Source organism: Myxocyprinus asiaticus, chromosome 25 (genome assembly GCF_019703515.2).
Source record: "Myxocyprinus asiaticus isolate MX2 ecotype Aquarium Trade chromosome 25, UBuf_Myxa_2, whole genome shotgun sequence".
Classification (NCBI taxonomy): domain Eukaryota; kingdom Metazoa; phylum Chordata; class Actinopteri; order Cypriniformes; family Catostomidae; genus Myxocyprinus; species Myxocyprinus asiaticus.
In genome coordinates this window covers 40,282,557-40,298,193 of record NC_059368.1, presented here as the reverse complement: position 1 = coordinate 40,298,193, position 15,637 = coordinate 40,282,557, and the positions used below count along the sequence as shown (strand labels likewise).

Below are 15,637 nucleotides of genomic sequence, written 5' to 3'. Positions count from 1 at the left end.
TCGCCACTGCTGACCGGGAGCACCCCACAAGCCTTGCCATTTCAGAGATGCTCTGACCCAGTCATCTGGCCATAGCAATTTGGCCCTTGTCAAAGTCGCTCAGGTCTTTACTCCTGCCCACTTCTCCTGCATTCAACACGTTGAATACGAGAACTGATTGTTCGCTTACCATCTAATCTACCCAGACCTTGACATGGGGCCCTGTTAGGAGATGATCAACGTTATTCGCTTCACCTGTGAGTGGTAATAATGTTTTGGCTCATTAGTGTAAAATTCCTGTGTTTATTTAGAGAGACCCACCCCAACAACGTTACTCAACCAATGGCGTGAGTTGGAGGTGGGACTATCTGATGGTTTGAACAGCAGATGAGGGGTGTATTTGGAAAACTGTTTTAAAAACATTGTTTATTTTTGCAATTCCATTTGGTGGTGCTAGTGTCACAGAAATTACATACTTCAGGTTTAAGTATTTAACAATAAAACTAACAAAAATGTGTCATGGACCTGTATGGACCCCCTCCATTTTAAATAAAAATAATAAATCAGATATTGTGTAAATGTGGATTTTCAACTTTGATCAAAACAGCAGAATTCTGCACACCAACCATTTCAAATTTTGTTAGGTAATGTGTCTTGTTACATTATCAACATGATTGATTAGGCATGGATGTGAAACACTTTGTAAATTACACATTGTAGTTTTTGCATTATTTGAAGTGCCATTGACCTTAAATAGCTGGATATTTCTTTATTTGCCCAACTGAAATGAATAGGTAATATGGTAACCGGGATTTGTTTTCCCCCTCAATAAACCATGTCCACAAATGCAGATTTTTGGAATTCATAGAAGGCAGAGCTAAGGCCTACTAATCTGAGAAATATTTGCATGTATATCATCTACAACCCTTGCCAACAAAAATAATTTTTATTCGTTAAATCATTCTAAAGATATAAACCGCTTCATTTTTGGGCCTGGCCCCAATGACTAATTGGCCTGTGCGCAATGTCCAAACTTAAAACTTGGTACACATGGAAAACAGAACATTCTGAGGACACATGCCAAATGTAATTAATTTTTGTATGCAAGTGGGTGCTAAAACTAAAAAAAAACAAATAAAAAAAAAATCTACAACTATGATGTTTCGTTCAGGAGCGGGTTTGGTTATTAGCAATAATTAATAATTATCAAAGATAATAATATATGGGGGGCCTGGGTAGCTCAGTGGTAAAGATGCTGGCTACCACCCCTGGAGTTCACTAGTTCGAATCCCAGGGCGTGCTGAGTGACTCCAGCCAGGTCTCCTAAGCAACCAAATTGGCCCGGTTGCTAGGGAGGGTAGATTCACATGGGGTAACCTCTTCGTGATCGCTATAATATGGTTCGTTCTTGGTGGGGCGCGTGGATGCCATGAAGCCTCCACACACGCTATGTCTCCGTGGCAACGCGCTCAACAAGCCACGTGATAAGATGCGCGGGTTGACGATCTCAGACGCAGAGGCAACTGGGATTCGTCCTCCGCCACCCGGACTGAGGCGATCACTACGCGACCACGAGGACTTAAAAGCACATTGGGAATTGGGCATTCCAAATTGGGAGAAAAAAATAAAAAAAAGATAATTAATTATTAAAATCAATAGAACATTGATTAGAATCAACATTAGCTTATTAATCCTTCAAATCAACAATCATCAAAGATAACTATCAGTTATCAAAATCAATAGAATATTAATAAGGATTAATATCGCCAGGGCACCACCCTGGAATCAGGGACTAATAACCAGACAGTATAGCAGTCTCAATATAGGATTGTTCTCTTAGGAAGGAAAACAATGAAGGCTTGAATCCGAGCACTGACATCCCCTGCCAGCCCTTGACACAGGTGCATGCAGAAGAATACCAAAACACTTCTCTTTAAAGTATAACAAAGCTTATTGATGCAGTAATATCAATTAATAATCAATACAATGCAGTCAATAAACTTCCGACTTCCAGCTACAAACTAAACATTAACATGATTAGATATGGTAACAAGTAAGCCTATAATACATGAGAGGAGGGTGTGTGTGTGTGTGTGTATGTAAGGAGAGGAGGAGGGCACAAAATGGCAGACGTGGCTCTCATGGAGAGTACATGTCTGCATGATTTTATACATTACACTGCTGCCACATGATTGGCTGATTAAATAATCACATTAAAAAGTAGATGTACAGGTGTACCTAATAAAGTGGCTGGTGAGTGTATATCAGATATCGTCAGTTGGCTGAAAAATATCAGAATATTATATTTTTGTAGCCATATCGCCCAGCATAGGATCTATTCTTTCAGATTTGGCAGTATTGCTTATGTTCTCTTCACAGGTACTTGGACCCTGATGAACGCTGCATGTGGCTATATTGTTAACCATTTTCAGATCTTATAACATCAACCTGCCAAGGGACTACAGATGAAAATTAGCCAATTTGGCTAAATCTGGCACATTTTACATTTCTTTTGTATTATTAATGTGTATTGTCCCTGATTAAATAAAATCTCTGAAAAATATGTACAATTTATTTTTAATTGTTACTTGGTTAATTTATCATCATTTCCAAACCCTCCATGGGTTTGAGTTAAATCTTGAAATGGAACAGGTGCCTATTTCACCTTTGTTAGCTTATATTAGAGAGAGGGATAAACACAAACAACTTTTTCAGGTTGATCTTTTTTTGTTCTCTATATGTATGACATTCTATTTGACTTGAGTTGTTCTGATCACTAATGAACATTAATATTTTTATTGATTTAGTTTACCGACAGGCAATCACTAGTAAGATGTTTGAGCAAGACATGAAAATCACAGCCATGCATGTGAAGAGGAAACAACTGCATCAGCTACTGCCTGAAGTTGCCATTCACAGGGGCAAGAGAAAGGCAAGCATTCATCTATTCCTAAATAAAAAATAAAATAATACAAAAGGGTGAATATTAAAGATAAAAAAAAAGTTCTAATTGATAGGACAGATTATAACAGCTTTTTATTGTGTCTTTAATTACTATTCCTATATTGTAGATATGTCGAAATATTGTATGTGCTGCAATATTACAATTTTACCCTGTCCAGACACTATAACTTCCCTGATTGATACATTTATAACAAGTCTTAAAAACACCCCGTCCCCAATAATGTTATCATTACCATCACGCCAAGGATTTTACAGAGCAATTGAGTTTCTCCAAAAAAAGATTACATTTAGTTAAAAGAGCAGCACATCTCTGCTAAAACATCAGTCATTAATTTGAATATTTTTATATCATCATGATCTGAGAGTAGGTTTATTAGGTGTCATTACCAAACCAGTTAGTAAATGAGAATTATTGTTTAATTTAGAAACAATCTATTTATTTTTCATTTAGTTCTAAATGAATTGGCTTCCAGCTAACTTGATGTGTTAGCAAGCTTAAGACTTATCTAACTAGTGAAAATGTCATTACTGTCACACACAACATAAAAAATCCACAGTATCAAAGTTTGATCAAGACATATATTTTCCAGATCATGTAACACATTGTAATATCGATGAAACCTATTTTGAAGAGGTTTCATTTTTTAAGATTAAGTAGTCAAATTTCACCCATACATTTACATTCCTTGTAGCTACTTGTGATGCTAATGTTTGTTAACTCTGTTTGCCTCGTTTTCATCTTGTTGTCCTTTAGCATTCGTCGGACGGCCTTCGTGCGATGAATGACGGCAGTCTTGACCTATCAGTTGACAGTGACAACAGCATGTCAGTCCCCTCACCCACAGGCCCTTCAACTGCCAAGAGTGCTCGTGCTGCCAGTCCTCAGGGGTAAACTGTCAAATCATCTACACCACCTTGCCCTAACCTTATTCCATAACTTTTTAGGAATACCTGTTTACAAATATATATATCTATATATACAGTTGTGCTCAAAAGTTTGCATACCCTGGCAGAAATTGTGAAATTTTGGCATTGATTTTGAAAATATGACTGATCATGCAAAAAAACTGTCTTTTATTTCAGGCTAGTGATCATATGAAGCCATTTATTATCACACAGTTGTTTGGCTCCTTTTTAAATCATAATGGTAACAGAAATCACCCAAATGGCCCTGATCAAAAGTTTACATACCCATGAATGTTTGGCCTTGTTACAGACACTCAAGGTGACACACACAGGTTTAAATGCCAATTAAAGGTTAATTTCCCACTCCTGTGGCTTTTTAAATTGCAATTAGTGTCTGTGTATAAATAGTTAATGAGTTTGTTAGCTCTCACATGGATGCACTGAGCAGGCTAGATACTGAGCCATGGGGAGCAGAAAAGAATTGTCAAAAAACCTGCGGAACAAGGTAATGGAACTTTATAAAGATGGAAAAGGATATAAAAAGATATCCAAAGCCTTGAAAATGCCAGTTAGTACTGTTCAGTCACTTATTAAGAAGTGGATAATTCAGGGATCTCTTGATACCAAGCCAAGGTCAAGTAGACCAAGAAAGATTTCAGCCACAACTGCCAGAAGAATTGTTCGGGATACAAAGAAAAACCTACAGGTAACCTCAGGAGAAATACAGGCTGCTCTGGAAAAAGACGGTGTGGTTGTTTCAAGGAGCACAATATGACGATACTTGAACAAAAAATGAGCAGCGTGGTCGAGTTGCCAGAAAGAAGCCAATGCCACAAAAAAGCCTGATTACAATATGCCCGACAACACCTTGACACACCTCACAGCTTCTGGCACACTGTAATTTGGAGTGACGAGACCAAAATAGAGCTTTATGGTCACAGCCATAAGCGCTATGTTTGGAGAGGGGTCAACAAGTATTGTGCTCCTTGAAACAACCACACCGTCTTTTTCCAGAGCAGCCTGTATTTCTCATGAGGTTACCTGTGGGTTTTTCTTTGTATCCCGAACAATTCTTCTGGCAGCTGTGGCTGAAATCTTTCTTGGTCTACCTGATCTTGGCTTGGTTTCAAGAGATCCCCGAATTTTCCACTTCTTAATAAGTGATTGAACAGTACTGACTGGCATTTTCAAGGCTTTGGATATCTTTTTATATCCTTTTCCATCTTTATATAGTTCCATTACCATGTTACACAGGTCTTTTGACAGTTCTTTTCTGCTCCCCATAGCTCAGTATCTAGCCTGCTCAGTGCATCCACGTGAGAGCTAACAAAGTAATTGACTATTTATACACAGACACTAATTGCAATTTAAAAAGCCACAGGTGTGGGAAATTTAACCTTTAATTGCCATTTAAACCTGTATGTGTCACCTTGTGTGTCTGTAACAAGGCCAAACATTCAAGGGTATGTAAACTTTTGATCAGGGCCATTTGGGTGATTTCTGTTATCATTATGATTTAAAAAGGAGCCAAACAACTATGTGATAATAAATGGCTTCATATGATCACTATCCTTATTTAAAAGACAGTTTTTATGCATGATCAGTCATATTTTCAAAATCAATGCCAAAATTTCACAATTTCTGCCAGGGTATGCAAACTTTTGAGCACAACTGTATATACACACTACCGGTCAAAAGTTTTGAAACACTTGACTGAAATGTTTCTCATGATCTTAAAAATCGTTTGATCTGAAGGCGTATGCTTAAATGTTTGAATTTGTTTTGTAGACAAAAATATAATTGTGCCACATTTATTTTATTATAAAACTAACATTTAATTAAAAAAATCCTTTTTTTGAATTTGATGACTTGGACCAAATAATGAAGAAAAGCAGCTAATAAGTGCCCAACATAGATGGGAACTCCTTCAATACTGTTTAAAAAGCATCCCAGGGTGATACCTCAAGAAGTTGGTTGAGAAAATGTCAAGAGTACATGTCTGCAAATTCTAGGCAAAGGGTGACTACTTTGAAGATGCTAAAATATAACACAGTTTTGATTTATTTTGGATTTTGTTTAGTCACAACATAATTCCCATAGTTCCATTTATGTTATTCTATAGTTTTAATGACTTTACTATTATTCTAAAATGTGAAAAAAATTATAATAAAGAATAAGTGTTTCCAAACTTTTGGATATATATATATATATATATGTGTGTGTATGTATGTATGTGTATATACATATCTATCTATCTATATATATATATATATATATATATATATATATATATATATATATATATATATATATATACATACACACACACACATATACATACATACATACATATCTATCTATATATATATATGTATATATATGTGTGTGTGTGTGTGTATGTATATATATATATATATATATATATATATATGTATATGTATGTATATATATATATATATATATATATATATATATATATATATATATATATGTGTATATATATGTATATATGTATGTGTTCTTTTTTTCTCTTGACAGTAGCTCCACTGGGACAGCCACACACACCTCAGATGTGCAGGGTAAAACAGATGCTTCAAGTGCAAGCATGCTCCCATCTGCCGGTAATTCTATTGTGAAGTAGTCATTGTTATTTTTGACCCAATAATTAAAATTCAGTCATCATTTACTCGCGCTCATGTCGTTCCAAACTCTTATGACTTTCTTCCATGGAACACCAAAAGAGATGTTTTGAGGAACGTTCATGCTGCTCTTTTCGATACAATTAAATTTAATGGTGATTTATAGGCTAAAAAAAAAAAGACAATTACCATAAAAGTAGTCTTCACTGAAATTTAAGTCTTTATTCACTGATAATTTACCCTCTGCTTTTGTAGCTCTCAAATCTAATTTGCTCTTGCTCATATTTTACTTGGTTTTCCGCATTCACTTACAACTAATGGTGTGTGGTGTCATTGATGTCGGCCCGGGCAGTGTGAATATTATGCCTAACATAATATAAAAAACAAATTTCCCTTTGTTCAATGAAAGAAAGAAATTTTTTGGGGGTGAACTATCCCTTTAATATTCTGAACTGTTGATTTTTGTTTTCATCAATGCAGAGGACGGCATCAAGCCTGTTAATGTCGGTGCGCAAAAGGGTCCAACTCCACTGAAGCGGCCTGCCTCACCCATTCAGCATGAAACGGAAAAGAAACCCAAAGTGGACAGTGAACAACAGAACCCTCAGTCTAGTCCATGTTTATCAGCTGGCCCTGCCGTGAAGAGACCTGCCTCACCCCCCGGGAATGAGACGGCCAAGAGAGCCAAAGTAGAGGACGTAAGACAACACTTTAATTTTTGTTCTTTCATATGGGTAAATCGCACAAGACCAGAAGTATATGTCCTGATCACATTTCAGCCCTAAATCTATAAACAATGTCTCGCAATCTAAAAAAGACCCCTCACACCTGATTGGTTATTAATAGAAGTGTACAAACAAGATTTTGTAAATTCTTGACAAAGCTCAGATGACCGAAACGATGACGTATTAATAAATGTGAAGTATTCTTTGCAAGCAACAGCAGTGTGCATGACTTTTTTTTTATTTATTCTCCCCAAATATAGAAATAAATGAATTGTATTTGCATAACAAAAAAGGAAGCTTATTTTAATGACCATTATGATTGCTGGCATCGTGACATTTTCATGACAAGCACATTTCCCCCCATATATTCTATTACTGTAATGCGAAAAAATTAAGGGTGAAGTGTGTAATATCTGTGGCACTAGCGCCACCGCATGGAATTGAAAAATAAACATTGTTTTCAAACAGGTTTGCAAAAACACTGTTCATCTGCAGTTGACTGAACAAACAGATAGTCCCTCCCCAAACTCGTCATTGGTTGAGTCGTTGTTGTGTCTAGTTGGATGGGCAGCTCAAAACAAACAGACATTTTTATTAGGGATGTCCCAATACCATTTTTTTGAGAACAAGTATGAGTACCGATTCGAGTACTAAGTCTGATACTGTTTTTTTTTTTTTTTTTCTAAATTCCATATCAACAGTTTATTCAATTTTATCATCAAAATGGTGTTTAAATAAATGAATTCATTAAAGCTTTAATCAATTAAAAATATAACGATTAATTTTCAACATAATATTGTATTATTTTTTATTAAATGAAATGATTATATACAGAACTTCATGGCACAATCCAAAATACAACATTGGAATTATATTTTGTCAAGTAAAGTGCTGCATAACAGAGCATCACAGATGTTAGATACTGCTTAAGTATAGTACAATTACAACTGATTTATTATTATTATAATAATTAGTAGTAGTAGTAATAGTATTAAAGTGAATATTACATAACTTTACAGTAGTGATATATTTCTGTGTTGTTTTGACCAAGAAGCTCAGACGTTTGATGGCAGCTTCCCACTCTGGAAAAGCCGGTCGCTATGTGACAAAGTGATTATTAAACCGCAAAAGGCTGCTATTTAATTAAATAAGTATGTACTCTGTATGTGCCTCACGCTAAAACGTGAATTTGCACTCTATTTACTGTCATCTGCTACAAACAGCGCGCAATGCTTTTCTGTGTTTTCCTTGTATGAGCAGCCGGCATCAGCACAACACTGTCTCTACACATTCTGCTACACATGTGCTCACATTTGAATTACATGCAAACTATATATTTATCATTAAATTGCAGCTTTTGCGGTTAAATAATCACACTAGGACATAATGTAATTTTAATTTGTGGGCTGAATGTTTACGTTGACATTCATATGTCAGATGGTATCGGTTTTTGGTATCAGAGCATTTTTACGAATATGAGTACCAGTTTAGGAGCGCGGTATCGGACCTGATACTAGTATCGGAAAAAAAATATATATATTTTTTTTTATTTACTTTTTTAAAACATTATTGTTTACAGTAATGAGATTCACCATCCAGAATAATGAGAGTTACAAAAGAACTCACAAGTAAATTGGATGTTCTGAATTGTCATAAAAATGTCACTATGCAAAAAAATATATAATATTTATACAAAATGTTATTTTATTTTTTTACCATAAATTGGAAATTTGTGATTGCAATGACTGTATTTTATTGGCCAACTAGTTGTGAACTTAATCAGGTTTACAAAGGATTATTAGGGCTGCAAATAACTTCTTTTTTTTAATCAATTTAATTATTGATTGTTTCTTTTTATTAATTGGATGACAAGTAAAAAAACAAATAAAAAATCAGAATTTTATTGGAAAATTGTATTTCTCATGTCCAATGCTCTCCTTAAAAATACCTATGACAACAACAAAAAAGTGAATGTATGTTTATATATTGCATGAAGAAGGTTTTATAAACATGACATAAAAAAATGCTGATAGCGTATTGAAATTCTAATGAGGTGCTACTCTTCCAGCATTCAAGCCCTGAAGCAAAGTCCTCAGGTGAAGCTGATGGCCATGTAGCTGTGGCTCCAGTGGTAATGTTTACTTGTTTTTAGTTTGATAAAGTACCTGCACCGAGTTTTATTGCCATTCCATCCTGGCATCCTCTCCATAACTTGTAACGGAACTTTAAGAGCCAATTTGTCGGTAATGATGTTCATCGCTCGATAGTTTTGTCTGTTTGTCATGGCTGTATTGTTCTTCTGTTCAAGCAGACAGATGAAGAAGCTCCTTCAGACGGTGAGCTCAAAACAGAGACTGAATTAACGGTAAACGAATCATACAAAATCTGAAGAGTTATGCTGGTTATTATGAATGAAAGCATTGAATGTGTGAAGGCCAAATGAGTAGATTTACTGAACATTCATACCTTGATTGATTCAGGAGGTGGACACAGCAGAGAAGATGCCTCCTAGCCAGGTAATGACATGTTTAATTGATTATTGCTTAATAATTATCGTTCTTACACTATATCCTAACCAGTAACAATGCAATACAAAGTAATTTGTCTTCACTGAAAGCTAAATATAGCACTAAGCAGCAGCCAATCAGAACATATTTGGTGTTTAATATAATTAGTGATTTGAATCGTAAAAATGTAACTATTCTGATTACATAACAGTTCCATCAATGATTTTTACTTTTGAGGAAGAATTATTTTTTTTGGAAGAAACAAAAAGCAATTTTTATTGCTTTTAATGCCCTTACCAGTCTGTTGCCAAATGATGAGATCGTTTCAGATTTCAACATAGCAGATATAACAAATCGGAGATAAATTTAATAAAAATTCTTGCAAAAGGTGTTGAGTTTTTAATTTACAGGCATGAATGTTATCCAGTAATTGGTCCTTTTTTAACTATATAATAATGCAATCTGCTAACATATTTTAATTATTCACATTTATATATATATATATATATATATATATATATATATATATATATATATATATATTTTTATATAAAACTCATTACAACAAAATGTACACTGATAAGCCAAAACATTATGACCATCTGCCTAATATGCTGCTGGTCCTCCACATGCCGCCAAAACAGCGCCGACCCGTTGAGGCATGGAATCTTCAAGAACCCTGAAGGTGTCCTGTGGTATCTTACACCAAGACATTAGCAGCAGATCCTTTAAGTCCATTAAGTTGCAAGGTGGAGCCACCATGGATCGGACTTGTTAGTCCAGCACATCCCACAGATGCTCAATCAGATTGAGATCTGGGGAATTTGGAGGCCAGGGCCTCACCTGGAACACTTCATCATGTTCCTCAAACCATTCCCAAACAATGTGTGCAGTGTGGCAGGGCACATTATCCTGCTGAAAGAGGCCACTGCCATCATGGAATACCATTGCCATGAAGGGGTGTACCTGGTCTGCAACGATGTTTAGGTAGGTGGCATGTGTCAAATTGACGTTCGCATGAATGGCCGGATCCAGGGTTTCCCAGCAGAACATTGCTCAGAGCATCACTTCCCCTGGTAAATGGCCCACATATACATGGCTGTCCACGTGATGTAAAAGAAAACGGGACTCATCGGACAAGGTGACCTTCTTCCATTGCTCCAAGGTCAAGTTCCAACGCTCGCGTGTCCATTGTTGGCGCTTTCGATGGTGGACAGGGGTTATGGGTACTCTACGCAGCCCCATTCGCAGCAGGGTGCGATGCACTGTGTGTTGTGACACATTCCTCCCGTAATCATCATTAAAATTTTCTGTTACTTGTGCCACATTAGACCTTCTGTCGGTTCGGACCAGATGGGATAACCTTTGTTGCCCTTGTGCATCGATGAGCCTTGGGCGCCCAAAACCCTGACACCGTTTTGTGGTTTGTCCCTCCTCGGACCAGTGTTGGTAGGTACTCACCACTGCTGACTGGGAGCACCCTGCAAGCCTTGCCGTTTCAGAGATGCTCTGACTCAGTCATCTGGCCATAACAATTTGGCCCTTGTCAAAGTCACTCAGGTCTTTACTCCTGCCCATTTCTCTTGCATTCAACACGCTGACTAAGAGAACTGATTGTTCCCTTACCATCTAATCTACCCAGACCTTGACATGTGCCCTTGTCTGCAGATGATCAACATTATTCGCTTAACCTGTGAATGGTCATAATGTTTTGGCTCATCAGTGTATATTTTTGAATTTAAGTCTCAGTAGCCTTAAAGAATTAGTTCTCCCAAAAAAGAAAATTCAGTCATTGTTTACTCACCCCTGTGTTGTTATAACCCCATATGACTTTCTTTTTTTTTTTTAACACAAACAGAGAAACTGTGAAAAATGTTGTGCTCAGTGATGTCATACAATGGCAGTTTATGGTGACCAACTCTTCAAGCTTCAAAAGCACTTAAAAGTATAATTCAGCAGTCAAAAAATATTCCATGAGACTCATGATTGTTATGAAAGCATATGATAAGGTTTGGTGAGAAACAAACTGAAATCTAATGTTTTATTTGGTGAAACTGTTGACCGACTGTTCTACTGCACCTTCACGAGACTGCATGAGAGCAGTTCCTGTCACGAGATGGGGCACTCAAGCGAAAACTAATTTAAAACAGGTCCACTACCGCGATAGAAACAGCAGAACACAACACAGCTGCACACAAACCAGAAAACAGAACTTACATGTCTAAGTTTGTAATCAGAGAATAGATGCATTGCTATGCCCAGCCTAATTTGTTTGACTCACACAAACAGAGAGATAGAAGAGGTGGGAATGTCCATCAACTCTTCTCCATTCTGAATGGGTGAGCATTTGTGATACCTCAGACTGAAGAGAGCGATACCTCAGCGAAAACATTCGGTAGGTGTAACATTCTTGGCCAAAATCAAGTAGTTTTAACCGGCTAGTGAGATGCTGGCTTCAATATACTGTTATGAGAAAGTTTTTGGACCGGTGCCAGTTCACAGCAGGCTGGGTTACCTGGTGGAATGCCGAAAATAGAAACCAAGCGATCTACAGAATGTACTGTCGCTCGTCACAGCTAGTTAGAACAAAAACTCTGATTAACATATACATTTTATTGCATGTCGTTTGCCGTTAGGTTAGGACACGGTGTAACAGTGGCTGCCTTCAGCCTCCTCTGTCTATCTCTCTTAGTTTGATTCAAATAAATAAGGCTGGGCATAGAAATACATTTATTCTCTGACTACAAACTCATCAGATATATTTAGTAAGTTCGGTTCTCTGGTTTATGTGCAGCTGTGTTGTGTTCTGTTGTTAGTATCGCTGTGGCAGACCTGTTAGATAAACAAAACGAGTTTTTGCTTGAACGGCCCATTTCACGACAGATACTGCTCTCATGCAGTCTCATGAACGCGTAGAGGAGAGCAACGGTCGGGCAACAGTTTCACTAATTAATAAATAAGATTTCGGTTTGTTTCTCACCAAACCTTGTCGTATGCTTTGATTACAATCATGAGCCTCATGGAATAATTTATTAGATTTCTGAATTATACTTTTGCATCCTTTTGAAGCTTGAAGTGGTGGTCACCATAAACTGCCATTGTATGACATCACTGAGCACAACATATTTTCAAGCTGTAATGCAATAAAGAGGAAAGCATATTTTATTAACTCTACCCCTCAACCCAAACCCCAAACCTAACCATCTGTGGAGTTAAAAAGTAATGTAATTCTAGGGTACTGAAACTGTTGGAAACAACATGCTGACTTCCTGTGTGATCATGTTGTTAAAAGAACCGGCTCATAAGAGTTATTCACTTGGGAGCCACATTACATTGGTCGCGCTGTTTCGCGCTATAGATTCAGTAGAGAGGCTGCTCTGCTGCTAAATAGCGCAGTAGCACACTGCAAATAACACCGCGTTTTGTCCATTTCTGCTGAAAAATGCATGTTGAAGTTAGAATGCTAGAGTGTAAATGGAACCGAAAGTAATGAAAACCTTGCGGTTTAGGTATTCCTACGAAGAAAGGAACTGGTTCAGAATAAGAGTCGGTTCTTTGCTCCAACCCTATACATGATACATGTGGAACAGCATTTTGGAACAAGGAGATTTCACTGTTGGCTAGATTGGCTACACAGCATGATACAACCAAAAATAAAAAGCAAGGAACCATCAAAATTTCTTTTTGCAGTTGTGGCTGGCTAAGGCATAAAAACTTTAATTGTTAACATGGTATTGACCTGTTTCATGTGATGTCACTGTATAACCGCGCTGCCATGTTTGTGGCCAGTATTCCATATACCTTCATTGTGCTGCGCTGTGAGATGTGACAAAAGCCTTCTTCAGGAGTTAAAAGCTGCTCCTACATTCATACAGACGGGATCATCAAAGACGTTTTTGAATATTGTGACTAAATCAGACCTGAAAACAACACAAAAACATTTGTAATTTCTGAATGAGATGTTTATGGTGCTGGTTCTTTTGAAAGAATTAGTCAAAAAACTCAACTTAATCAGTCTTGATGTCATGAGTTTCAGTGTTTAAGTCTAATGAGTCACTCACTGACTAAATCGTGACTTCGGCATGGTTATTATTCACTGAACCACAAGTCGTTACTGTCATCAATTCAAGAGACTTAGTGTAATTACTGACAGGTTGTTCATATACAGTAACTGTTTTGTCGTAATAGATGGTACTTTCATTAAAATATTAAAATGTGTTACCAAAAAGTTGAATGGTGTTGGTTTTAATATTTTAGACCAATTATTTTTCAAGCACTAAAATAACCCATTAATAGAATCATTAACTGGAATAATTAAATTCTTACGATTCCCATCCATAGTTCCAATCCATCTCTATTTATTACATTTATGAAATTTGATGGAGTTTTTATGTTCCACAGAAAGCATCCAGTGCTGATCTGTCAGATGTTCCAATCCTCCCGGCCAACCCCATTGCTGTGGTGAAGAACTCCATCAAGCTGAGACTCAGCAGGTAGAACTGGCAGGATTCTTTGCCGCTCTAATACTCAGGAGGTGAAAGCCTGTCATTTCCCGGCCATGGCAATGCCACTCTCCACAAGAGGGCAGCTCTGTTCTTCCACAAACCTTCCCTGTGCCCTCTACCTCCCTCCCCTACTACAATAAAAAAAAAAAAAAAGAAACAAAAAAAGATGTCACACCCAACAACCTCATTGTGATTAATAAATGTGTTTGTGTCATTTAGTGCCCATGCTTTGTAAATTTTCCTGGTCCCATTCCTCCATTTAACTTAAAAGACAGTGATGCTGTAGGCTTTTTTTTTTTTTTTTTTTTTGTAAACAATAAAGTGACATGCAATTATATTTCAGGGTACATTTGGTCCTTTGGAGACCATTCCACCATATTGTACAGAGCCGATGGTGTAGATGAGAATCAAGCCAGCAGGTAGAGATGCTTTGAATCAGCGTGTACTAATGAATCTAGCTCACTAATACCGCTGTAATTTAGCCAGATCACTCTGAGATTGGTGTAAACATCATGTTTTTGCTCTGCTGTCTTAGCAGGACGTTAATTATGGTTGTTATTAGGAGTATAATAGCTAGTATTCCCTGCATGCTCTGATTCTAGTGTTCTCAGATGTCCGAAAAGAGCAGACCAGTGCTGGCCATTAATTTAGGCTTATTTTTCCATGTGTATATGTATTCATTCAAATAGAGACAAAAATATTGTGACTTTTATTTGCTTTGAACAGCTTGGTTTTGCTATTAATATCCTGGAATTTTTTTCATTATGTGGAATCAAAGGTGCATTTTGAATTATTAAAATGCCAGGTCAACTTATTACTGTTGACCTGATTTTGAGGATAAGGACGTGAAGATAAAAGAATGACAATTTTTTTTTTGTTAAGTTTAGATCCAATGATGTTTATTGGTGCAGGAAAGTGATTTTGTTCATTTTGGAGACATGTACAAACTTTTCTTATTCTGTGTTTAGCTGATTCAGTGAGAGATGTGTTTTGTCTTGGTCTGTGTTGACTGGATACGTGTAACGCTGCCCCAGAAACACTGTCGTCACAGCACAGATTCACTCTATGAAATGCCTTCTATGGCCTTGCAATGCTCTTTCAGTTCTTTCATACGCTTATTTGTAAGAACAAGGTATTGTACTTTTTCACAAATAAAGGTCTACATTGTTGCAAAGAGAAATCAATGTGTGATCATTTTCATTTGTGCTGCTAAATAACATGCAAAAGGTTCAGCATTATTTATACCTCACACTGCACAAGCTTGGAACAATATAAATTAATGTTAATGTATAGGTCAGAGCAGGGCAACTTGTCACAAGGGCTATATAGTAACTATAAAGTATACATTTCTCTTAAAGAGATTTTGCATGTTAATTTCAAATACCTAATTCAAAACTCTTAAATGAGGATCA

The 15,637-nt window shown here is 36.7% G+C and overlaps 1 protein-coding gene across 3 annotated transcripts in view; it reads left to right on the top strand.

The window, feature by feature from the left end:
- The window catches only part of papola (poly(A) polymerase alpha), a 41,321-nt gene extending 25,916 nt beyond the window's left edge, over positions 1-15,405 (top strand). For 2 of the 3 annotated variants that reach the window (XM_051654748.1, XM_051654747.1), the window contains 8 exons: positions 2,787-2,911; positions 3,698-3,831; positions 6,388-6,470; positions 6,969-7,186; positions 9,282-9,344; positions 9,525-9,578; positions 9,694-9,729; positions 14,122-15,405. In XM_051654748.1, the coding sequence (XP_051510708.1) occupies positions 2,787-2,911; positions 3,698-3,831; positions 6,388-6,470; positions 6,969-7,186; positions 9,282-9,344; positions 9,525-9,578; positions 9,694-9,729; positions 14,122-14,217 (809 nt within the window). In that variant the 3' untranslated portion in view covers positions 14,218-15,405. The remainder of the gene's footprint in view (positions 1-2,786; positions 2,912-3,697; positions 3,832-6,387; positions 6,471-6,968; positions 7,187-9,281; positions 9,345-9,524; positions 9,579-9,693; positions 9,730-14,121) is intronic. The other variant, XM_051654749.1, reaches the window with a different exon arrangement.
- The last annotated feature ends 232 nt before the right edge of the window (positions 15,406-15,637 follow it).